At 43.9% G+C, this 24,303-nt stretch overlaps 1 protein-coding gene and 1 long non-coding RNA gene across 8 annotated transcripts in view; one reads left to right on the top strand and one right to left on the bottom strand.

Annotated features, from left to right (window-relative positions):
* The window catches only part of LOC132488550 (A-kinase anchor protein 13-like), a 180,899-nt gene that overhangs the window by 2,280 nt on the left and 154,316 nt on the right, over positions 1–24,303 (bottom strand). For both annotated transcript variants that reach the window (XM_060096846.1, XM_060096845.1), the window contains 7 exons: positions 23,847–23,923; positions 23,134–23,315; positions 22,931–23,007; positions 20,073–20,267; positions 16,814–16,975; positions 16,306–16,376; positions 15,790–15,834 (listed from right to left, as the gene is read on the bottom strand). In XM_060096846.1, coding sequence (XP_059952829.1) covers positions 15,790–15,834; positions 16,306–16,376; positions 16,814–16,975; positions 20,073–20,267; positions 22,931–23,007; positions 23,134–23,315; positions 23,847–23,923 — 809 coding nt within the window. The remainder of the gene's footprint in view (positions 1–15,789; positions 15,835–16,305; positions 16,377–16,813; positions 16,976–20,072; positions 20,268–22,930; positions 23,008–23,133; positions 23,316–23,846; positions 23,924–24,303) is intronic.
* The window catches only part of LOC132488551 (uncharacterized), a 44,360-nt gene that overhangs the window by 12,454 nt on the left and 7,603 nt on the right, over positions 1–24,303 (top strand). For 5 of the 6 annotated variants that reach the window (XR_009531769.1, XR_009531767.1, XR_009531768.1 and 2 more), the window contains exons 2-4: positions 20,641–21,324; positions 21,692–21,820; positions 23,292–23,389. This is a non-coding gene — a long non-coding RNA (uncharacterized LOC132488551). Of the gene's footprint in view, positions 1–20,640; positions 21,325–21,691; positions 21,821–22,626; positions 23,246–23,291; positions 23,390–24,303 lie in introns of those variants that run through there. The other variant, XR_009531771.1, reaches the window with a different exon arrangement.

The following is a 24,303-nucleotide window of genomic DNA, read 5'->3' as shown; positions in this document are numbered from 1 at the left end:
CCAGCAGGTGTGTGTGTGTGTGTATTACGTGTCTATGTGTATGACTAGGTAGTCGGTTTTTAACAGATGTAAGAGATGGCATCCTATTCATAGCACTTCTCGTTTTAGCAGAGAAGGCCAGTTGCTTATTTTTTTATATATATAGTTCTGTAGTACTCCATTGTATGAATGAACCACTATTTCTTTAACTGGGCCTCTTGCCTGTGAACATTGAGGCTGTTTCCAGCCTTTTGCTTGCAGCCAAGAGGGAACATGCAAGTGTGATGGAGGGCAGGATTCCTGGGCATGGAGAGGCTGGGGCAGAGGGCTTTTGTCATTTTGAAAGATCTTAGCAAAGTGCTCTCCAGCTCTCCCCTGCCCTCCTCCCTCTCCATGGGAGGGGAGAAACAGAGCTGTGTCTTGGGCTTTAGCAATTGAGGCACATTCCCATTCTGGTTCGACAGCAGCCCTGGCAGCCTGGAGTAGAACGAAGCTTCGAGAGCACAGGGAGAAAGAAATCCACGAAGAAGTAGCCGGTGCTTGACTTTTTTTTTTTTCCTTCTGTCCTGTTGTGCTTGTGCATTTTCCTCCCAGGCTGTCACTCCAGGTGGCTCACTGCAAGTGATATCTAGGCCACAGTGCTCTTAATGAGTCCATCTGTGGGCCTCTGTGGGCCTCTGTGACTCTTTCAGGGGACCAGACAGGAAGAGAGACAGCCTCCCTCCAGGCCCCCAGCCTCCCTCTGTTTGCCAAGGGCCCGGCCAGTCCTGCTGAGGAGGGAGGAACCCAGGACCAAGAGGCGATGTTTGCTTTGTACGGGGTCTGTTCTCTGCCCCTGCTTGTTCCTCTCTGTCTCGCTCTGGATAAATGAAAGGAAACAAGTGATTTCAACAGATGGGCGAACCTGAGCACCAAGTCCCCTCTGTGGTGAGACCAGGGATGTCCATTTCATTGGCCCCGCTCCCGTCTGCAGCAATAGCTGGGCTTGCAGACCCCCAGCCTCGGGGGCCAGAGACAGTCCAGGCGGCCCCACTGAGTTGAGGGGCAGCAGGATGCGGCAGTGGAAGCCAGGTGGCAGCTTCTCTCGGCCCTTCCCTGCCGAATTTGGAGGCATCTGAGCCACTCCTCCCTTAGCTGAAAGAAGCCTCTTTGTTGCAGCGGTGGTTTCATTAAGCATGGTAACCAGAGCTTCTATGACAGTATGACGTCACACATCTGTAATTCTTCTCCAAAGATTTTTATCTCAAGAGAATACAGTGATTCATAATACACCACAGCAAAGACATTATTTGTTCGTTGGATACAAACGCAAAACTATGGATGAATGAATTAGTAAGTCATGGTGCTTATATACTTCACAGACATTAAAAATTACAGCTGACAACCCCAGAGACGCTGGGATAAACCAACCGGTTCATCCCAGTGTCTGCATGCAGGAGACCCCTGATCAATCTGTGTTCAGTGGTGAATGAAGGATAGGAGCATGCAAACTCTGTGAATGGTAAAAACAATCTGAAATTGTGTTCTATAGTTGCAACAATGTAAAATGTTTGTTATGGGATAAAAGCTGAAAATAATAAGCCAAAGTGAAAATAGTCATTGTGTTTGCAGTGGCTGTCAACCTTATCACTTCCCCCCACAAACCTTTTTGGACCTTTTATTGCTAATTGCACTCAACCCCCCTCCCCGCCATAAATTTTAATACCAGATACGCTATAAGTCTGTGTTCTGTATGTATGTCTGTGCTTTGTACCTACAACAAGTAAGATTTTTTTCTGTCTTCCAAGAACCAGTTTTTGCCTCCTTAGGACAGTGTTCCTGCCCACCACCTCCTGACCCCCTCGACCCCCCATGAGAACGTCTGTGTCGGGGCTGTGATTCCTGGGGATTGTCATCTTTTGTGTCTTGCCTTCACTTTTGTGTTGTCTTCTCAGTAAAAATGACTGAGCTCCTGGGTGTGCCTGTTGGCCTATCTCACTTGGTTCGTGGAGCTCCCACTCAGAAGAGGGGGTCCTGGGCAGAAAAGGGGGCGCCAACCATCTGTGGCTGCGTCTGCTGGGCTGGGCGTATGGCTGGGCAGTCATTACAGGGAGTCATTCCCACATCTCCCTGCCCGGTGTCCCAGCCTAAACAAAGCACTCAGACCAGTGCCTAGTACATAGTAAGTGCTCAGTCACTATGACTTACATTGGTAGTAGTACTGTTGTCATTACCATTCATCTCTGAGCTGCTGTTTTCTTGTCTGTAAATTACAAAACTAATAGGGCATATGGCAGGATCGCACCTCTAGTGCTGTCCTGGTGAACGAAGCCATGTGACTCGTTTTAGCTAATGAGATGGGGACAGAAGTGATGTGCGTCTTTCTAAGGCCAAGCACCGAATTGGCAGTGCCACTTTCCAGAGCGTTCTCTATTTTCTATTGTCATGGTGACTGGTGACGTGGCGACTACTCTGTCATCTGGGTCCCTGGGAGTGACAGTGATGAGAAGAGTACTCTCTCCTCCCCACCCCAACCACCAACTAACCCCCAGTGCATGTAGCGTAAGCGCGAAATGTTTCTGTCCCCAAAGCCACCGAGATTCGGGGTGTTTGTTGCTGCAGCACAACCTAGCCCATCTTGATTAAAACAGAGTCATAACCTTGTCAGGCTTGGTTGTGAGGATGAAATCTTCCATGTAAGATGCCCAGCACAGTTTGGATACATGGTAGTCATGTGCTCCACGCAGCTCCCTTCCCGGCCAGAATTCCCTGTTGATTCTTTGCAGCAGGTGTTGCTTCTTCCTACAGCAGAGTTTCACAGACCTTGAGCCCTTACCCCTGTCCTCTGCCTTTTCTGGGAAGGCAGAGCCTGTTGCCTGGGAAAGGCCAGGGCAGCGCACCACCCAGACCCTTCCTCCAGAAGTGGCCCGCCCACTCCGGCAGAGCTGGCATCCATCCCCATAGCATCTCTCAACTTGGAATAACAGCTCTGGCTCCCCGTTGACCAGAGGCTGCTGGCAGCCTGAGACCTGGCTGTCAATCACAGGAGCTAAAGTGGCCGCCCTTCCTCAAGTGTGCCTAACTAACATTCGTGTGCATCGAGTAAAAAGGCTGGAGCACGTGGAGAAGGCGCTGAGGCATTTGCCTGCCCCTCTGGGTCTGCTGGGACCACGTTCCCCTTCCTGGCTCTGGGTGCAGGAAGTTGGGCCATGTGTAGGATTCAGTGCCCACCTGGGACTGTGTGTGTGAGTGTGTGTGACCCTTTTGAGAGGGTACAGTTGCACTGTTGCTCACGCCCTCAGGACAGCAGGTGGGAACCGGGCTGTCTCACACTGTGCCTTGTCAGAGGGTGTGGAAGGCTTGGGCTTCTGTCCAGAGGGGGCGAGCTCAGGGGCGGGCTCCACCCTTCGTGGGACATTCTGGCACTGCCTGAAGAGAACCCCATTTAGTACCAAGCAGGGTATGAAGCAGACACCGTCACCCCTTCCTGAACCTCACTCCATTCTAGAACCACCACCCGCATGGCCAGTGCATTCGCCTGCCAGAGGGCCCCGGGCTTGCAGCGAGGCAAGGATTGGGTAAGGCTGGGGGCTGGGGTAGGGCGGAGTAGCATCCAGCAGGCTAACCACGGGAGAGCAGGAGGCATGCGTGCTTTGCACAATTCCCGTGACTCACTGCGGATTTGAAGTCTTTCAAAATCAAAAGCTGAAAAACAAGATCAAAATAAATAAATACACAGCAAAAAATATAAACAGTTTTAACCTGTTGGATTTTCAATAAAAATTCAGGTAATACGACTTCTGAATAAATATATATAAAGTTGTTTTTTGTTTTCTTTTTAAAAGAAAGGGCCATTGGAAGGTAGCAAACATCTAGGGAAAGGACCCATTGCTGACAATTCCCTTGTATCTAGAATGATCTGTGGCTCTGATTCAGTTATAGCAGTCATACTGATTTTACTTTCACTTAACAATTAGATTTGTCTGCTTCATACGGTGCTTAGTTTGTTTTTGAAAATTGGACGGATGGCTGCCCCTGCACCCCGTGGGCTCCCCGAGGTGTGTGTGTCCCCCAGACATGGACAGGGTGGGGATTTGAGCTGCAGTATCACAGGGCGTCCTCTCGGAACCCCGCTCCTGGGAACCTTGTTGTAGCACGCCGCCCTGCACAGCCCTGATATCTGATAGTGTTGGAATCCTTCATTATCACAGTTCTGGAGTAACCCAGATCCAGCAGGCTTGAAGAAAAACCTTTAGTGTTTTTCCTGACTATAAAAATATTACATACTCATTAAAAAAAAATCAAACAACTTAAAAATGAATAGAGTAGACAGTGAAAATCCCCTTTTTTTTTCGAAGTGGAGGTTGGGGTAATGTCTGCTGTGTTCTTTATTCAGTGACGGTGGTAATGACAACAGCAACAATAATAAAACAGCTGGCCGAGTAAGCAGGAGAGGGCCAGGCCGTCCCAAATGCTTGTCATCGACGGTCTCATTTAAGTCTCAAACAAACCTATAAAGTAGCAGCTGTTTTCGTCATCACTTTATGATTGAGAAAAATAGCCCAGAGAGGTGAATTAACTTTCTCAGGGTCACCAGTAAGGGCTGAGCTGTCTTCAGGGACCCTGTTCCTGTGCACTGGCTTTGAGGAGCTGTGAGTTTCCCCGGGTCTGCTTTGTCACAGGTGTGTCAGTGGAGCTGGGGCAGAACCCCCTGGGAGATACAGCTTCAAAATACTTGCTGCCCCTCCCCTCTGCGGGCTGGGGTTCACCTGCTGCAGCTGGAATGTCCAAGGCGAATTCTTCGCTTACACGACTGGCCCCAGGGTTCACATGCCACTGGCCCTGTGTGATAGCGCCCCTGCCTGTCCCTGGCCTTTCTCTTCCCTGAAGGGCCGATGGTTTGCACCCAGCCTTTGCACCTGCTGCTTCTCTGCCTGAACCCTCCTTTCCCCGCCATCACATCCGGGCTCCGCTCATCACTTGAAGTTTCATCCCACGTGTCTCCTCTTCACAGGGGCCTAAATGAGCCCACCGTCGTCTTGTCCCTCTGTGGCCCATTGCCATTTTATTTTCTTCATAGAACTCCCAGGAAGTGAAAGTGTCCTGTTCACTGGTTTGGTTCCTTATCGCTGGTCTGTCTGCCCCCTTCTATACCGCCAACCACAGAGTGCAGCCCCATGGGGGCAGGAACTCTGTCTCTGTGCATCCCTGTCTCCCTGCCTGGCACGTGGGAATTGTTTGGGAAGCTTCTGGTGGATGCGCGAGTCAGAACCACATTACCTGCAACCCCTCAGCTGGGCCCTGGGATTTTCTGGCTCCCTCTGGCCACCAGCGAAGAGTGACGGAGTTGACACCCTCATTTAGAAAACTGCTAACTCCTGGCTGGGGGTGGAAGGCGAGGAGGGCATTAGCGCTGCAGGACAGAGCTGGACCTCCCAGAGAGTGACCCCCAAAATGCAGTTTTGATTGATTCTGGTGCCTTCTTCTCTGAGAGTGGAGGTCTTTAGATCTTAGTCACTGGCATCTTCAGAGAGCTTGGCAAGTTTTCTTCTGAAGATCTTGCCTCTTGGCTAGTTTGTTTACTTATGTATTTGGCTAACTTTCCAAGGAGGATGAAAGGTGAGCTGGGCACCTTGCTATTTGGTGCTTTTTTTCCGCAATTTTGTTTTATTATTATGTTTTTAAATAAATTATTTTTGGCTGCGTTGAGTCTTCGTTGCAGTGCGCGGGCTTCTCATTGCGGTGGCTTCTCTTGTGGAACACAGGCTCTAGGAGTGTGGGCTTCAGTACTTGTGGCGCATGCGCTTGGTTGCTCCGCAGCGTGTGGAATCTTCCCGGACCGGGGCTCGAACCCGTGCCCCCATCATTGGCAGGCAGATTCTTAACCACTGCGCCACCAGGGAAGTCCCTTTTTGCAATTTAAAAACTATATATATCGGGCTTCCCTGGTGGCGCAGTGGTTGAGAGTCCGCCTGCCGATGCAGGGGACACGGGTTCGTGTCCCGGTCCGGGAAGATCCCACATGCCGTGAAGCGCCTGGGCCTGTGAGCCATGGCCGCTGAGCCTGCGCGTCCGGAGCCTGTACTCCGCAACGGGAGAGGCCACAACAGTGAGAGGCCCGCATACCGAAAAAAAAAAAACTATATAAATATTATATTGGAGTATATTTGATTTACAATGTTGTGTTAGTTTCAGGTGTACAGCAAAGTGATTCAATTAGACGTACACATATATTCATTCTTTTTCATATTCTTTTCTCATATAGGTTATCACAGAATATTGAGTAGACTTCCCTGTGCTGTACAGTAGGTCCTCATTGATTATCTGTCTTATATGTAGTGGTGTGTATATGTTCATCCCAAGCTCCTAATTTACCATTCCCCCCCTCCACGTTTCCCTTTTGATAACCATGAGTTTGTTTTCGATATCTGTAAGTCTGTTTCTGTTTTGTGAATAAGTTCATTTGTATCATTTTTTGATAAGTGATATCAAAGGGATATAAGTGATATCATGTATTTGTCTTTGTCTGACTTCACTTAGTATGATAATCACTAGGTCCATCCATGTTGCTGCAAATGGCATTATTTCCTTCTTTTTCATGGCTGAGTAATATTCCATTGTAGGTATGTACCACATCTTGTTGATCTATTCCTCTGTCGATGGACAGTTAGTTTGCTTCTATATCTTGGCTGTTGTAAATAGTGCTGCAGTGAACTTGGGGTGCATGTAACTTTTCGAATTATGGTTTCCTCCTTATATATGCCCAGTAGTGGGATTGCAGGATCATTTGGTAGTTCTATTTTTAGTTTTTTAAGGAACCTCCATACTGTTCTCCATAGTGGCTGTATCAATTTACATTCCCACTAACATGTAGGAGGGTTCCCTTTTCTCCACACCCTCTCCAGCATTTATTGTTTGTAGACTTTTTGAGGATGGCCACCCTGACTGGTGTGAGGTAATACATCATTGCAGTTTTGATTTGCATTTCCCTAATAATTAGCGATGTTGGGCATCTTTCCATGTGCTTTTTGGCCATCCATATGTCTTCTTTGGAGAAACGTCCATTTAGATCTTCTGTCCATCTTTTTTATTGGGTTGTGTTTTTTGGATACAGAGCAGCATATGCTGTTTGTGTATTTTGGAGATTAATCCCTGTCGGTTGCTTCATTTGCAAGTATTTTCTCCCATGCTGTGGGTTGTCTTTTCATTTTGTTTATGGTTTCCTTTGCCGTGCAGAAGCTTTTATGTTTAATTAGATCCCATTTGTTTATTTTTGTTTTTATTTTCATTAGGAGGTGGATCCAAAAAGGTACTGCTGTGAGTTATGTCAAAGAGTGTTCTGCCTATGTTTTCCTCTAAGAGTTTTATAGTGTCCAGCCTACATTTAGGTCTTTGGTCCATTTTGAGTTTATTTTTGTGTATGATATTAGAGAATGTTCTAATTTCATTCTTTTACATGTAGCTGTCCGGTGTTCCCAGCATCACTTATTGAAGAGGCTGTCTTCTCGCCATTGTATATTCTTGCCTCCTTGGTCATAGATTAGTTGACCATAGGTGCATGGGTTTATTTCTAGGCTTTCTATCCCATTCCATTGAGCTATATTTCTGTTTTTGTGCCAGTACCATACTGTTTTGATGACTGTAACTTTGTAGTATAGTCGGAAGTCAGGGAGCCTGATTCCTCCAGCTCCATTTTTCTTTCTCAGGATTGCTTTGGCTATTGGGGGTCTTTTGTATCTCCATACAAATTAAAAAAATTTCTGTTCTAGTTCTGTGAAAACTGCCATTGGTAATTTGATAGGGATTGCACTGAATCTATAGATTGCCTTGGGTAGTATAGTCATTTTGACAATATTGATTCTTCCAATGCAAGAACATGGTGTATCTCTCCATGTGTTTGTGTCATCTTCGATTTCTTTCATTAGTGTCTTATTGTTTTCAGAGTACAGGCAGGTCTCTTGTCTCCCTAGTTAGGTTTATTCCTAGGTGTTTTATTTTTTCTGATGTGGTGGTAAATGGGATTGTTTCCTAAATTTCTCTTTCTGGATCTTTTGTCGTTAGCATATAGAAATGCAACAGATTTCTGTGTATTAATTTTCTTTCTTTTTTTAAAATAAATTTATTTATTTAATTTATTTATTATCGGGTCTTTGTTGCTGCACATGGGCTTTCTCTAGTTGCGGCGATTGGGGGCTACTCTTTGTGGCAGTGCACGTGCTTCTCATTGCGATGGCTTCTTGTGGTGGAGCATGGGCTCTAGGCGTGTGGGCTTCAGTAATTGTGGCACGAGGGCTCAGTAGTTGTGGCTCTCAGGCTCTAGAGTGCAGGCTCAGTAGTTGTGGCCCACGGGCTTAGTTGCTCCACGGCATGTGGGATTTTCCCGGACCAGGGATCGGACTCGTGTTCCCTGCATTGGCAGGTGGATTCTCAACCACTGCACCACCAGGGAAGTCCTGTATTAATTTTCTATCCTGCAACTTTACCGAATTCATTGATGAGCTCTAGTAGTTTTCTGATAGCATCTTTAGGATATTCTATGTATAGTTCATGTCATCGGCAAAGAGTGACAGTTTTACTTCTTCTTTTCCAATTTGGATTCCTTTTCAATTTGGATTCCTTTTCTTTTTCTTCTCTGATTGCTGTGGTTAGGACTTCCAAAACTACATTGAATAAAAGTGGCGAGAGTGGACATCCTTGTCTAGTTCCTGATCTTAGAGGGAATGCTTTCAGCTCTTCACCATTGAGAACGATGTTAGCTGTGGGTTTGCCATATATGTCCTTTATTATATTGAGGTAAGTTCCCTCTGCCCACTTTCTGGAGACTTTTTATCATGAATGGGTGTTGAATTTTGTCAGAAGCTTTTTCTGCATCTATTGAGATGATCACATGGTTTTTATTCTTCAGTTTGTTAATGTGGTATATCATACTGATTAATTTGTGGATATCGAAGAATCCTTGCATCGCAGGGATAAATCCCATTTGATCATGGTGTATGATCCTTTTTTAAAAAATTGTTTAAATTATTTTATTTTTTTACATCTTTATTGGAGTATAATTGCTTTACAATGGTGTGTTAGTTTCTGCTTTATAACAAAGTGAATCAGTTATACATATACATATGTTCCCATATCTCTTCCCTCTTGTGTCTCCCTCCCTCCCTCCCACCCTCCCTATCCCACCCCCCTAGGTGGTCACAAAGCACCGAGCTGATCTCCCTGTGCTATGCGGCTGCTTCCCACTAGCTATCTCTTTTACGTTTGGTAGTATATATATATCCATGCCACTCTCTCACTTTGTCACAGCTTACCCTTCCCTCTCCCCATATCCTCAAGTCCATTCTCTAGTAGGTCTGTGTCTTTATTCCCGTCTTATGCCTAGGTTCCTCATGACATTTTTTCCCTTAGATTCCATATATATGTGTTAGCATACAGTATTTGTCTTTCTCTTTCTGACTTACTTCACTCTGTATGACAGACTCTAGTTCCATCCACCTCACTACAAATAACTCAATTTCGTTTCTTTTTATGGCTGAGTAATATTCCATTGTATATATGTGCCACATCTTCTTTATCCATTCATCCGTTGATGGACACTTAGGTTGCTTCCATCTCCTGGATATTGTAAATAGAGCTGCAGTGAACATTTTGGTACATGACTCTTTTTGAATTATGGTTTTCTCAGGGTATATGCCCAGTAGTGGGATTGCTGGGTCATATGGTAGTTCTAGTAGTTTTTTAAGGAACCTCCATACTGTTCTCCATAGTGGCTGTACCAATTCACATTCCCACCAACAGTGCAAGAGTGTTCCCTTTTCTCCACACCCTCTCCAGCATTTACTGTTTCTAGATTTTTTGATGATGGCCATTCTGACTGGTGTGAGATGATATCTCATTGTAGTTTTGATTTGCATTTCTCTAATGAGTAATGATGTTGAGCATTCTTTCATGTGTTTGTTGGCAATCTGTATATCTTCTTGGGAGAAATGTCTATTTAGGTCTTCTGCCCATTTTTGGATTGGGTTGTTTGTTTTTTTGTTATTGAGCTGCATGAGGTGCTTATAAATTTTGAGGATTAATCCTTTGTCAGTTGCTTCATTTGCAAATATTTTCTCCCATCCTGAGGGCTGTCTTTTGGTCTTATGGTTTCCTTTGCTGTGCAAAAGCTTTGAAGTTTCATTAGGTCCCATGTGTTTATTTTTGTTTTTATTTCCATTTCTCTAGGAGGTGGGTCAAAAAGGATCTTGCTGTGCTTTATGTCATAGAGTGTTCTGCCTATGTTTTCCTCTAAGAGTTTGATATTGTCTGACCTTACATTTAGGTCTTTCATCCAGTTTGAGCTTATTTTTGTGTCTTGTGTTAGGGAGTGTTCTAATCTCATACTTTCACATGTAGCTGTCCCGTTTTCCCAGCACCACTTGTTGAAGAGGCTGTCCTTTCTCCACTGTACACTACTGTCTCCTTTATCAAAGATAAGGTGACCATATGTGCACGGGCTTATCTCTGGGATTTCTGTCCTGTTCCATTGATCTATATTTCGGTTTTTGTGCCAGTACCATACTGTCTGGATTACTGTAGCTTTGTAGTATAGTCTGAATTCAGGGAGCCTGATTCCTCCAGCTCCGTTCTTCGTTCTCAAGATTGCTTTGGCTATTCGGGGTCTTTTCTGTTTCCATACAAATTGTGAAATTTTTTGTTCTAGTTCTGTGAAAAATGCCAGTGGTAGTTTGATAGGTATTGCATTGAATCTGTAGATTGCTTTGGGTAGTAGAGTCATTTTCACAATGTTGATTCTTCCAGTCCAAGAACATGGTATATCTCTCCATCTATTTGTATCATCTTTAATTTCTTTCATCAGTGTCTTATAATTTTCTGCATACAGGTCTTTTGTCTCCTTAGGTAGGTTTATTCCTAGATATTTTATTCTTTTTGTTGCAATGGTAACTGGGAGTGTTTTCTTAATTTCACTTTGAATTTTTTCATCATTAGTGTGTAGGAATGCCAGAGATTTCTGTGCATTAATTTTGTATCCTTCTACTTTACCAAATTCATTGATTAGCTCTAGTAGTTTTCTGGTAGCATCTTTAGGATTCTCTATGCATAGTATCATGTCATCTGCAAACAGTGACAGCTTTATTTCTTTTCTGATTTGGATTCCTTTTCTTTGCTTTTCTTCTCTGATTGCTGTGGCTAAAACTTCCAAAACTATGCTGAATGAGAGTGGTGAGAGTGGGCAACCTTGTCTTGTTCCTGATCTTAGTGGAAATGGTTTCAGTTTTTCACCATTGAGGACGATGCTGGCTGTGGGTTTGTCATATATGGCCTTTATTATGTTGAGGAAAGTTCCCTCTATGCCTACTTTCTGCAGGGTTTTTTAATCATAAATGGGTGTTGAATTTTGACAAAAGCTTTCTCTGCATCTTTTGAGACGATCATATGGTTTTTCTCCTTCAGTTTGTTAATATGGTGTATCGCGTTGATTGATTTGCGTATATTGAAGAATCCTTGCATTCCTGGAATAAACCCCACTTGGTCATAGTGTATGATCCTTTTAATGTGCTGTTGGATTCTGTTTGCTAGTATTTTGTTGAGGATTTTTGCATCTATGTTCATCAGTGATACTGGCCTGTAGTTTTCTTTCTTTGTGACATCTGTTTGTGGTTTTGGTATCAGGGTGATGGTGGCCTCATAGAATGAGTTTGGGAGTGTTCCTCCCTCTGCTATATTTTGGAAGAGTTTGAGAAGGATAGGTGTTAGCTCTTCTCTAAGTGTTTGATAGAATTCACCTGTGAAGCCATCTGGTCCTGGGCTTTTGTTTTTTGGAAGCTTTTTAATCAGAGTTTCAATTTCAGTGCTTTTGGATTGGTCTGTTCATATTTTCTCTTTTTTCCTGATTCAGTCTTGGCAGGTTGTGCATTTCGAAGAATTTGTCCATTTCTTCCAGGTTGTCCATTTTATTGGCATATAGTTGCTTGTAGTCATCTCTCATGATCTTTTGTATTTCTGCAGTGTCAGTTGTTACTTCTCCTTTTTCATTTCTAATTTTATTGATTTGAGTCTTCTCCCTTTTTTTCTTGATAAATCTGGCTAATGGTTTATCAATTTTGTTCATCTTCTCAGTGAACCAGCTTTTAGTTTTATTGATCTTTGCTCTCGTTTCCTTCATTTCTTTTTCATTTATTTCTGATCTGATCTTTATGATTTCTTTCCTTCTGCTAACTTTGGGGTTTTCTTGTTCTTCTTTCTCTAATTGCTTTAGGTGCAAGGTTAGGTTGTTTATTCGAGATGTTTCCTGTTTCTTAAGGTAGGATTGTATTGCTATAAACTTCCCTCTTAGAACTGCTTTTGCTGCATCCTATAGGTTTTGGGTCATCATGTTTTCATTGTCATTTGTTTCTAGGTAGTTTTTGATTTCCTCTTTGATTTCTTCAGTGATCACTTCGTTATTAAGTAGTGTATTGTTTAGCCTCCATGTGTTTGTATTTTTTACAGCTCTTTTCCTGTAATTGATATCTAATCTCATAGCATTGTGTTCAGAAAAGATACTTGATACAATTTCAATTTTCTTAAATTTACCAAGGTTTGGTTTGTGACCCAAGATATAATCTATCCTGGAGAATGTTCCATGAACACTTGAGAAAAATGTGTATTCTGTTGTTTTTGGATGGAATGTCCTATAAATATCAGTTAAGTCCATTTTGTTTAATGTATCATTTAAAGCTTGTGTTTCCTTATTTATTTTCATTTTGGGTGATCTCTCCATTAGTGAAAGTGGGGTGTTAAAGTCCCCTACTGTAAATGTGTTACTGTCGATTTCCCATTTTATGGCTGTTAGTATTTGCCTTATGTATTGAGGTGCTCCTATGTTGGGTTCATAAATATTTACAATTGTTATATCTTCTTCTTGGATCGATCCCTTGATTATTATGTAGTGTCCTTCTTTGTCTCTTCTAATAGTCTGTATTTTAAAGTCTGTTTAGTCTGGTATGAGAATTGCTACTCCAGCTTTCTTTTGGTTTCCATTTGCGTGGAATATCTTTTTCCATCCCCTCACTTTCAGTCTGTATGTGTCCCTAGGTCTGAAGTGGGTCTCTTATAGACAGCATATATATGGGTCTTGTTTTTGTATCCATTCAGCCAGTCTGTGTCTTTTGGTGGGAGCATTTAATCCATTTACTTTTAAGGTAATTATCGATATGTATGTTCCTGCTCCATATTTTCTTAATTGTTTTGGGTTTGTTATTGTAGGTCTTTTCCTTCTCTTGTGTATCCTGCCTGGAACAGTTCCTTTAGCATTTGTTGTAAAGCTGGTTTGGTGGTGCTGAATATCTCTCAGCTTTTGTTTGTCTGTAAAGGTTTTGTTTGTTTTTTTTTAGCCATACGCGGGCCTCTCACTGCTGTGGCCTTTCCCATTGCGGAGCACAGGCTCCAGACACGCAGGCTCAGCGGCCAGGGCTCAACGGCCCAGCCGCTCCGCGGCATGTAGGATCTTCCCGGACCGGGGCACGAACCCATGTCCTCTGCATCGGCAGGCGGACTCTCAACCCCCGTGCCACCAGGGAAGCCCTGTAAAGGTTTTAATTTCTCCATCAAATCTGAATGTGATCCTTGCTGGGTAAAGTAATTTTGGTTGTAGGTTTTGCTCCTTCATCACTTTAAATATGTCCTGCCAGTCCCTTCTGGCTTGCAGAGTTTCTGCTGAAAGATCAGCTGTTAACCTTATGGGGATTCCCTTGTGTGTTATTTGTTGTTTTTCCCTTGCTGCTTTCATATTTGCTCTTTGTATTTAATTTTTGACAGTTTGATTAATATGTCTTGGCCTGTTTCTCCTTGGATTTATCCTGTATGGGACTCTCTGTGTTTCCTGGACTTGATTAACTATTTCCTTTCCCATATTAGGGAAGTTTTCAGCTATAATCTCTTCAAATATTTTCTCAGTCCCTTTCTTTTTCTCTTCTTCTTCTGGGACCCCTATAATTCGAATGTTGGTGCGTTTAATGTTGTCCCAGAGATCTCTGAGACTGTCCTCAGTTGTTTTCATTCTTTTCTCTTTATTCTGCTCTGCAGTGGTTATTTCCACTATTTTATCTTACAGGTCACTTATCCGTTCTTCTGCCTCAGTTATTCTGCTATTGATCCCTTCTACAGTTTTTTTTTTTTTTTTTGCGGTACGCGGGCCTCTCACTGTTGTGGCCTCTCCCGTTGCGGAGCACAGGCTCCGGACGCGCAGGCTCAGCGGCCATGGCTCACGGGCCTAGCTGCTCCGCGGCATGTGGCATCTTCCCAGACCGGTGCACGAACCCGTGTGTCCCCTGCATCGGCAGGCGGATTCTCAACCACTGCGCCACCAGGGAAGCCTAATTAGCATGTTTTGTACAAATATGCCCTGGGGAAACACTTCTGGTGTGTTAAGAGAAAAAAAGTAGGATATGAAGCTCCAGGGAGTAGTGAAACAAATTGTATAAAACTATGTTTATGCAATTCACACTCACACATAAAATACATGTCCTGTATAAGAAAAGGCCGGAAATATGAACACCAAACATTTAATAGTAGCTATTTCTCAGTGGTACTATGTTTACTTATTTTTTTTCTTTTTTACATTATTGGATGTTTTCCAAATCTTCTACCACAAACATGTATTCCTTTTATAATATTTAAAACACAAAAACTTAATTATCAGGCTTAGCTCTTCTGAGAATACGATTTGCCCCTCATTTCACTTTATTCTTAATTAACAGCGAGAGGGAGAAGTCACAGCAGACCAGCTGACTCTGGCTGAGCATCTGTAGTGTGTCATCCATGCTGGAATGCCTGAAAACCACTGGTCTTGTACTGTCTCTTATCTGACTCTTCTCACTAAATATGAGGGGAAAGTTGCCAGGTGAAAAAATCAACTAAGGGCTACTTTTTAAGCAGCACCAGAGCACAGCAGCCTGTGTGGGAGCAGGTTTACTTCATTCAAGGATGGACACGCTGAAGGGGGTTACGATGTCAGCGTGTAGACTAACATGCCAACAAACAGAAGACAACAAACACCCTTCTGTGTTTTAGGGAAAAAAGGAAAGATTTCCTTAACCTGAAATTTCAAAAGAAAGCTCCTCAGGGATTTAAGGTATTCTATTAAAAGCAGGAAGAAACACAGAGAACACCCTGAGAGGTACACCCTAGCACCCCACTGTCCTGTGTCCAATTCCAGCCTGCAGACACAGTCACACGCTTGGAGTCAACTAGGTTTGCAGACAGTAGTAACCTTGAGGAGGATTTCCTAAGAGGGACCCAAGGAGACGGGGAAACAGTGGAAGGCGTGGGTTATCCTGCAGGGTCAGCGGAGCTCAGCGGAAGGCAGGTGAAGGACTTGCATGAGGACCTGATCTCTCGCTAGGAGATGACAAGGCTACTTCTAGAGTGACACAGCGAAAAGCAGTGCTCGAAGAAGAAAACTCAAGCTGAGTTGCAGGATAAGAAATTATTATGCAAAACTTTACCCACAAGTTAATTTGCCACGTTCCAGACTGTGGCTTTTGGTGCCAGGCTTGTGTTACAGCAAAGGTGGCTACAAATTCTACTCAGTGTGCGTAGATGGAAAGAAATCACCATGGGAGCTTCATGGCCCACGTTTAGAGAAAGCAAGGGGCTTCTCAAGGACAGAGAAGCAGAGGCAGTACTCTGGCAAAAGGGCAAGATGAGGCCCTGGGGCCAGGGAAAGGAAACGCAACTGCACAGATCAGCCAGGAGCCCAGCTTGTTCATCATGGCAAAACAGAAATGAGTATTCCTAACCTAGCAATTATAACAAAATCATATTCTTTTAAATAGCTCATAATGTTCTTACCTCACTGTTTCTTTTAAGCATAAATACCAGGTTAGCATTTCCACCCTATAAAACAAACAAAAAAAGTGCATTTAAAAACAATGAAGACTCTGAGGCAAGAATGATATTCAGCGTGTGTCTGAGTTATGCTGCAACTTCCCCGTTTTCGTTCTTTTCTACAGTAGCTTCTCACTGCAGGGCAGTGAAGATTTGAGGCTGAACTGTTACTGAAGCCTTGCAAAGAGTTCAGGTGGGTGTGTGCATTTAAACAAGCCTCTCAATGAAACTGGTCCAGCCACGGCCTCGGCAGAGCTGTGCACGTAGACGTGGTGTCTGGAGACAGGCCCTACGGCCAAGAACGTGGGGCTCTGAATTGTACTGTTTGCTTAGAGACGTGCTTTCCTCTTAAGATAAAACAGGAAATCAAAACGGCAAATTGGGCATCCAAAACAAAACCAAAGTAGGCTAATTTCAAAGACTATGAATTTAGAGGAAGTGTCAGGGAGGACTTAGGGAGTGTATTTTAGAAAGAAATACCTTTTTCAGACCACTATCCGATTCTGTTCTCCTAAGATCTTGGCCATCATCTCCCTCTTCCTTCTCACCTCCTAAACAAACAAACAAGGTTTGTTTTTTTTTTTTTTTTTTGCATTTGTAAAACAGATTAGCCAAGGAAATACTATATACATAGCTTAGGGACAGAATATTTCTGAATCCTATTAATGCCAATGGCAGCTAAGTGACTGATTATTAATAATTTTACTGAGGCAGAAGAACTAGAAGCAGAAAGGAAAAACAAGTGTTATTACCCCCCTTTGGCTATAGCTTAGCTGAGATCTCAGGAAAACCTCTTTTATTACTGAAAATGAACATGACATTCATAGCGGTTCCTGAGTGTTTTAGCAGCTAGATATTTACTAGGATCTCACTAAAACATTTACTGACTGATTGGGACAGAGGAGATGGAGCTACCAGAGTACAGATCATTTTTAGTTGTGATAGTTAAGGACTGCCCACAAGAACACATGAGTTCAAAACCACTGACCTTTTGAAGCATTCATCTGATGGCTGTCAAATCCTCTAAAGGTCTCTGCTCTCCGGGGCAAGGAAACGGGGCCTACCATGCCTTCTTGTTCAACAGGGCTGCTGACAGCCTGCCCAAGTGTGCCTCCCAGGCTTCCACTCACCAAACCCTGAAGGATCTTCACTGGAAGAAAGGAAACATGCAAAACTGACATCTCCTCTTTTAATGGGAAAAAGAAAATCTCATGGTAATACACTATATGTACAGGGAAGATGAACAGAAAATTCCAAAGTGACTACGTGACTTCCTTTGCTTAGAGAAAGCTCTCAGCTCAGGATACATGCGTTAGTTGGATTCTAATGGAAATGCAGAGATTAGCTCTTCAGCCTTATTCACATGAGACCTAGGAGATTTAAAAGGGTACAGGGAAGGCAGAGTAATTTATTGGAAGGAGCATGGCCCCTGGAGTCAGATCCAAAGCAGCCAAAAGGAATTCCCTAGGAAGTAAGGTGAGCCAATTTGAGAACTGCAGTTCAAACTGGCAGGCTTTTTGCCCCTCCCATAGGGAGGTCAAGGGGCTAGAGCAGTCTAAGCATCTGAATTCTCAAATCCAACCAGCTAGGGTTCTCTTCTAGAGCAGCAGTGTCCCACAGAAAGGAGAAAGTGCTGAAAGTGGAATAAAAATTGAGCGGCAGAGAAGCAACAGAGATAAAGGAAAAAGAAGGTCCAGATGGAATAAGGGAGGAAACAGAGCAGGGAATCTCCTAAGACAAGCCATTGTTATTTTCTAAAAACACTACATGAAAACAATAGAAGAGTCCGATGAAGCAAAAAAGCTATCTGAGCCTAAAAATGTAGGAAACGTATTTCACGCAGAAATGAGCAACAGAAAAACATCAAAGTCAAATCCCACACAAAGTTAAGAAAAGGCAGAGAGAGAGAAAGAACAAGGGGCATAACTTCCCTACATATAATAAAAGCACATCAGAAGGACATGTCCATAAAATAAGTCAGCTGATAAAATAAAATGACACAAGACATGAAAGAACCTAAGTCAGAATCAGAAAACACAGAAAGGAGGTGGCAAAACTCAAGTGGAAATGAAAGGAAAAAAGGTATCCCTTTAAGAAATGAAAACAACTAGAATATGAGAGCAAATAAACCCAAAAGAAAAGGACTTAATAGATGGTGAAAGGATATTTAAACATTAAAAAGATGAAGCTATAAAAAGTACTATGGGAAAGCAAGAAGTATTGAAGACAGACAAAGATGATCCAACATATGGATAGTGGGAGTTCTTGAAGAAGAAAATCAAAGCAAGGGTGTAGGAAAAATATGAGAAACTGTAAGAATACATCTCTGAAATCTGAAAAATCTGAAACTATATGTCAAAATGGAACACTGTGAACCCAAGAACATCATTCCAGAATAACCAACACCAAGGCATATTCTGGTAAAACTACTCGGATTTAGGGGAAAAAAATCCTTTGGGCGTCTAGGCAAAGAGCACGCGACTTACATGGGGAAAATCAAATTACGGCCAGACTCTGCCAGCAATGCTTTACGTCAGAAAAAAATAAATAACATTCGAGAATTAAGATACTCAGAGGAAGAGAACATGAACCAAGGATTTTATATCCAGCAGAAGAGATTTTCAAGTATAAAGGGCACAAATTATTACCAGTATGCAAGAACTCGGTATATTATCCTCATGAACCTTTCCTGAGACATCTACTAAAGAATAAGCTTTAGACATCCAAAATGACTGGAGAGACACTGATAAAAACTGGTGGTGGTTCTTGCAGAATGAAGACTACAGGTTGGGTCTAAAAAGGGGAGAGTGCCGTATACAGTGGTTGTAAGCTGACAGTATAGACAGAGTACAACTGGTAATAAAAAAGGGGGGAGGGAATGGGGATGGCATAAGCGAGTCCTATTTAGTGACAGTAGTATTAGTACTGTTATTCTGATGTGTATGTTAGGGTAAATATAGGATATTTTATTTCTACGATGTATCCTTGAGAATGAGGATTCACAATGTGGAAGAAAAGAGATACAGATGTAATATAGAAGAGATTAAGCCCTGTAGTCCACAATTTGAATTAAATATGTATCAGTGTGAATTCATTACCCCATCCCCTCACGCACACACACATTTCCCCCAAAGCGGCCCACTGAAAAGGCCCAACCTAGTAACGATGAAAACCCCAGCAGCAATAACCACCCCTAGCGCCTAGACAGTGGTCTTGAAACACCATTTCCCACTGAAAGAAACCAGAGCTTCTCAGAAAGATGGCTAATTCCAGGTATGGGCAGAAAACAAGATGAGCCTGGAACATCTTAACATACCAAACAGCAAAGCAGCTCTCAAAGATTGCTGGGGTCACGCCAAAAGGACTCAGAGGCCCCACAAAGAGGTGCTCCTTGGCAAAGAGAGGACCTCTTTAACTTTTAATAAGGATAAGAACTGTAACGACTTGAAGCGCATCAGACATTTAATTCATGAGTCTATAATAATATATTAAAAGTACTGGTCACTTTCAGAGAATGACCATAAATCAATTGACTACTTTGAAAACTGGTAAATAACGGGGGGAAAAAAAATCAAGCATTTATCCTTTTATCTTGTTTTCCCTATATGTTACAAAATAAAGAATACAACTAGACATTTTGTGTCCCCAGATGAAAGAGCACAACACTACGGTAACACAGCTTGCCAAAGGGATTATGTCTGAGCTACTGAGCCTCCCAGTCCAGCAGAGAATCTATAAAGGAAATGGAGGGCAGAAGAACAGAACCCCTGTGTGAATAAAACCCAAAAAGAGAAACCCACAGGTCAAAGCTCAAGGATAATTTGTGTGGAAAAGAAAGGGATGGTGGGGTGGGTGGAGGACTGTAAATAAAGAATCCTAAAAGGCATATCAAAAACCATGAATACAACTGAACCACAGGGTCTATGAACAGGCACTTGGCCATAAAGAAACCGAAGCGATTACTATCAAAGTCACAATATACTTTCGGGAGGGAGGGAGAGAGCTCTGATGGGGACAGGACATGTGGAAGGGCTTTTAGGGGTCTGGCCACATTTTATTTCTTGACCTGGGTAGTAGTTACAAGGATGTCCACCTGATGCTAATTTACTAAAGTGAAATATGTATTGGGTTGTGTTCTGTATTTGTGATTTATTTTACAATAAAAGAGTACAAACTGGTAGATAATATTAGTGTGTAAACCACTGTGGGAGGAGACAAAGAGGGGGGCGATGCTGAATGTAAATTACCCTCATTTATGGCACTTTTCATTAAAGGCCCTGCTTTGAGAGCCTCTTCTGTGTTGGATCGGAAGAGGATCCTAGAGCTTTGAGTTGGGGAGCAATCCTCTGGCAAGGGAGTGCTGCACTCAGTCGTGTCCCGGAAAATCATCTCCTTCTCTTCCAGTAAGAGTAGGATCTGCTGGTCCTTTTGCTGAAGTTGCTCTGCAGGTGCACAGAGAAGAGATCTGGTGACTTGACTGTTCACTATGATGAGATGACTAAGACATGAGCACCACCTTGTGGTAACGCACGGAACCACAAGGAACATAGCTTGCCCCACTTTCTTTTTCATCATGAAGGCAGTATCAAGCTTTTGATCTGTAATGTCTACCTGGAAAACTATCCTGGGTCTTTCTAGGCAAATACCAGAATTTCTGACATAACGAACTTGCACTCCGTTCCATTCTCCTGCCTCCTGTTTATTTCTCAACCCACACACTCTTCTCTGGCTTCTGCCCATCACTCTGCATCTGCTCTTTCCAAGGTTACCCTTCACTGCTGAATCCAGTGAAGTCTTTCATTTCATCTTTTCCAGCATGGATGACTTCCCCCATTTAAAACTGTTTCCCGGACTTCCCTGGTGGTGCAGTGGTTAAGAATCCGCCTGCCAATGCAGGGGACACGGGTTCGAGCCCTGGTCCGGGAAGATCCCACATGCCGTGGAGCAACTAAGCCCGTGTGCCACAACTGCTGAACCTGCGCTCTACAGCCTGCGAGCCACAACTACTGAAGCCTGTGCGCGCCTAGAGCCCGTACTCTGCAACAAGAGAAGCCACCGCAATGAGAAGCCCCCACTAGCCGCAACTAGAGAAAGTCTGCGTACAGCAACGAAGACCCAAGGCAGCCCAAAATGAACGAATGAATGAATGAATAATAAAATAAAATAAAACTGTTTCCCTCCCCATCCGCTTTTGAGGACACTGCTGGTTCTCTCTTCCTACCACTCTTACTCCAGCACTTTACAGGCCAGACCTGCCACCTGCCATGAATGAGTATCTGGGCTCCCCCCACCCCCCAGCCCTGGGCTCCATCCTAAACTCCTTTCTATACTTTACATGCTTTCCTCTCGGGGACCTCAGTCACTCCCATGGCTTCAATTACCTCTTATGTGCTGATAACTCACAAAAGGCACCCCAAATCCTACCCACTCTTTGAGCACCAGACCGCTGAGTCCCACTGTCAGGCGGCTCTCTCCACCTAGACGCCTTGTTCTCCGCAGGTCAGAAACCTCTGTTCTCCCTTCTTGCCACCCCTCTTGCCTCCTCCCGGTAGCCTGTGGCCTCTTCCTCAGGCAACAACATTGTCATCCCCCAGTTACCCAGCTGGAAACCTGGGAGCGGTTTTGTCTCCTCCCTCTGTCCCACCACCCACCACAGTGGTTCCTTATTTCTTACTCACGTCCATCCCCCCTCCAGCCCATTTCTCACCAAACTTACCCCAAGAGTCCCCCAACTGGCTTTTCCACTCCCAGTGGGCTCCCCCCAGCCCCCCAAGCAATTCTCCCAACTGGTGTCAATACCAATTAAAAAAATTTAAGTCTAAATTTTGCTAAAGAAATTGTATCATTCCCTTTGTTGCCTTTCAAGATGTGGTGGCTTCCTGGCTTAACCTCCCATCCCTCAGCCCTGACTCTCCAGACATACCAAACCTTCATTCCCTGGCAGACGCGTCAAGTCCTGTTTCACTTTTCCCCTGACTGGTCTTCATCTGCTGAGGTAAGTTTTTTTCAGACGTAGCTCATGTGTCATCTTCTCTGTGAGACTCACCACAGGCAGGATTCGTGGGTCCTACACACTTTACATGTGTCTGTGGTCTAGATGGCCTGTCATTTATGTAGATCTCCCTTGCCAGAGTGGGGGTTTCCCGACGGCAGGGACAGTGTTTCAGGGCTCGTTGCACCCCTAGCACCTAGCGTTATGCCTGGCCAGGTGCTTCATACATGTGAAAAGAAGGCAGTTCTTATCTCTGCCATCCTAATCACAGGCAGAGATTAAAAAATGTGATACTGGCTCCAGTCTAAATCTGTCCATCTCTTTTTTTGTTTTTCTCCCCATTGAAACAGAATGAAGTAATAAGTAAACTCCTTGGGCGCCTATATTTACTTGACTCTGGGCCTTACTTCTACCCAAAGCACAACATGTATTTACTTCAGAACACTCAGCAAGCACCGGCAAAGGGGCACGAGCACTGCGCCCTGCAGTTGAGCAGACAGGGAGCACAGCCCTGGCTCTGCCATGAACTGTGTGTGTGTGACCCTGGGTTGCTTGGCCTTCATGGGCCTCAGCTTTCTCACCTACACAGTGGGGACTGCAATACAGGGCTTGCAGGGATGCCAACAAGACTACATGAAACAGTAGGGCCTTGACAGAGAGTGGTCAAACATAACCCATAGGCACACTTCTCTCCAAACCACCTCATGACGGATTTGGAACGCAGGGCACAGTGGCGGGGGTAACTGACAAATGGATCAACTGGAAAATTCTTTCCCGCAAGTACCTTTCTCTCCTTGTTTTAATCTTAGATGTGACCATGAATTCTGGCAGATTCTTCTGTGACAAAGTACAAAGACTGTCACCAGGGTCCAAGGACCCTGATACCGAGACGAGAGACCCAACATCCCCTCGATCTAGTATCAGACACATTCCTACAGCCATTGTTCACCAGGACCTGTGCCAGCTCAGATTTGGTCTCTCTTTTGTTAGGAGCTATTCCCCTCCTCGGTTGACATGCCTGCCGGGACGGCTCTGGGATGGAGGAGCAGCGGGGACTCCATGGGACTGCAGACGCCCCCAGACAGGGCCTCAGACTGCTTCCACCAGCTTTACCTTTTAACTCCCGAGCTTTGGTGTCCAACATCTTCTTTTCTTCCTCAGTTTCACTAGGAATTCCTTCATCTTCATCTCTGTTCCCAATACAACCACAACAAAACAACACATTCTGAAGATGTCGATTAGTCTGATGGCAGCCCAACCATTATGAAACCACAGAAGTACCAGGAGGCGGGGGTGGGCCAGGGTGTGTGACTCACAGGGTGCTGATCGTGTCCTGGATGATCTGAATCCAGCTGTTCCGCTCCTCTTTGGAGCTGGCGTGGACTTCCACCATCTCTGGATCTTTCATCCCCATACTGATTAGGAACAAACCTTTCTCCTCCTGTGCTACCTCTCTTACAATCAGCTTCTTTAGGGAGATCACCGTTGACTTCTGGTCCTGGAAAATGGGGAGAGCGCAGACGTTAAGACATGGATACAACATTCTAGCTCTTAAGACAACCTCCGTCTAAGGTAAGACTAGATGCCTTTTAAAAGCATACGGCTCACTCACATTTTATGCAACAGAAAAAGATTTCCAAAAAGGAAACGAAAATTTAAGGTTATCAAGGTTCGAGTCCTGTTTTCTGCACGATGAGCCCTTTCCGGTTCGTCACAGAATCTGGTTGGCAATGTTATAAATTGGCAAGATTTGTAATACGTAATGTGTGAGACATACTCCAGTGACATTTCTTTTTAGATCAAATGCCAAAGGCTCTCAAAAGGATTATGAGGGAACAGAAAAATAATTGGTGGGGAGGGAGGTGGGCAGAAAACTGCAAGGGTATATAAGAAATGACTCGGAGGCATCTGTCCTGAGCCAATTTTAAGAAGGTGGGAGAGCAGTAATACAGTGTTAACACTCACCACCTACCATCACGCGTTTGAATACTATTAATTACAAACAGCAGAGACAAACAATTCAGCTTACCAATGACGCAAAGACGTATTTCTGGTATTTTTCTTGAAGGAAAACTAAAACGTCAGTAAGCAGGACCGCTTGAACCTCTGTAGAGGGGGGAAGGGAAGAGAGAACAATGGCCACTGAACGGTGAAGCACCTTCAGGGCACTTCATTAGAGGAAAACTCAGCAACACACCCGCACAGCACATTATTACACTCCCCCAAGGCAAGGGCTTGACATTTCTGCAGGGTCCAGATATGGTCATTAGACTTTTAGAGGCATTTTAAGATGGGACTTGTCACCAAAGCCTTGCCTTGGGAAGGCTTAAGCACTCAGTGCTGGAAAGATATATCCCACAAGGCAAGATTTTTAAGAATAAATACTTTAAGAGTAAAGCTGGAAAGCAGGACTTTAACAGATGCGAAATAGCAACACATTCTACAGGTCATAATACTCAGGTCATAGTATTTCTCAACTTCTGATC

Source organism: Mesoplodon densirostris, chromosome 4 (genome assembly GCF_025265405.1).
Source record: "Mesoplodon densirostris isolate mMesDen1 chromosome 4, mMesDen1 primary haplotype, whole genome shotgun sequence".
Lineage (NCBI taxonomy): Eukaryota > Metazoa > Chordata > Mammalia > Artiodactyla > Ziphiidae > Mesoplodon > Mesoplodon densirostris.
Note: the sequence above shows the minus strand (reverse complement) of the source record. Positions and strands in the feature narration are given on the sequence as shown.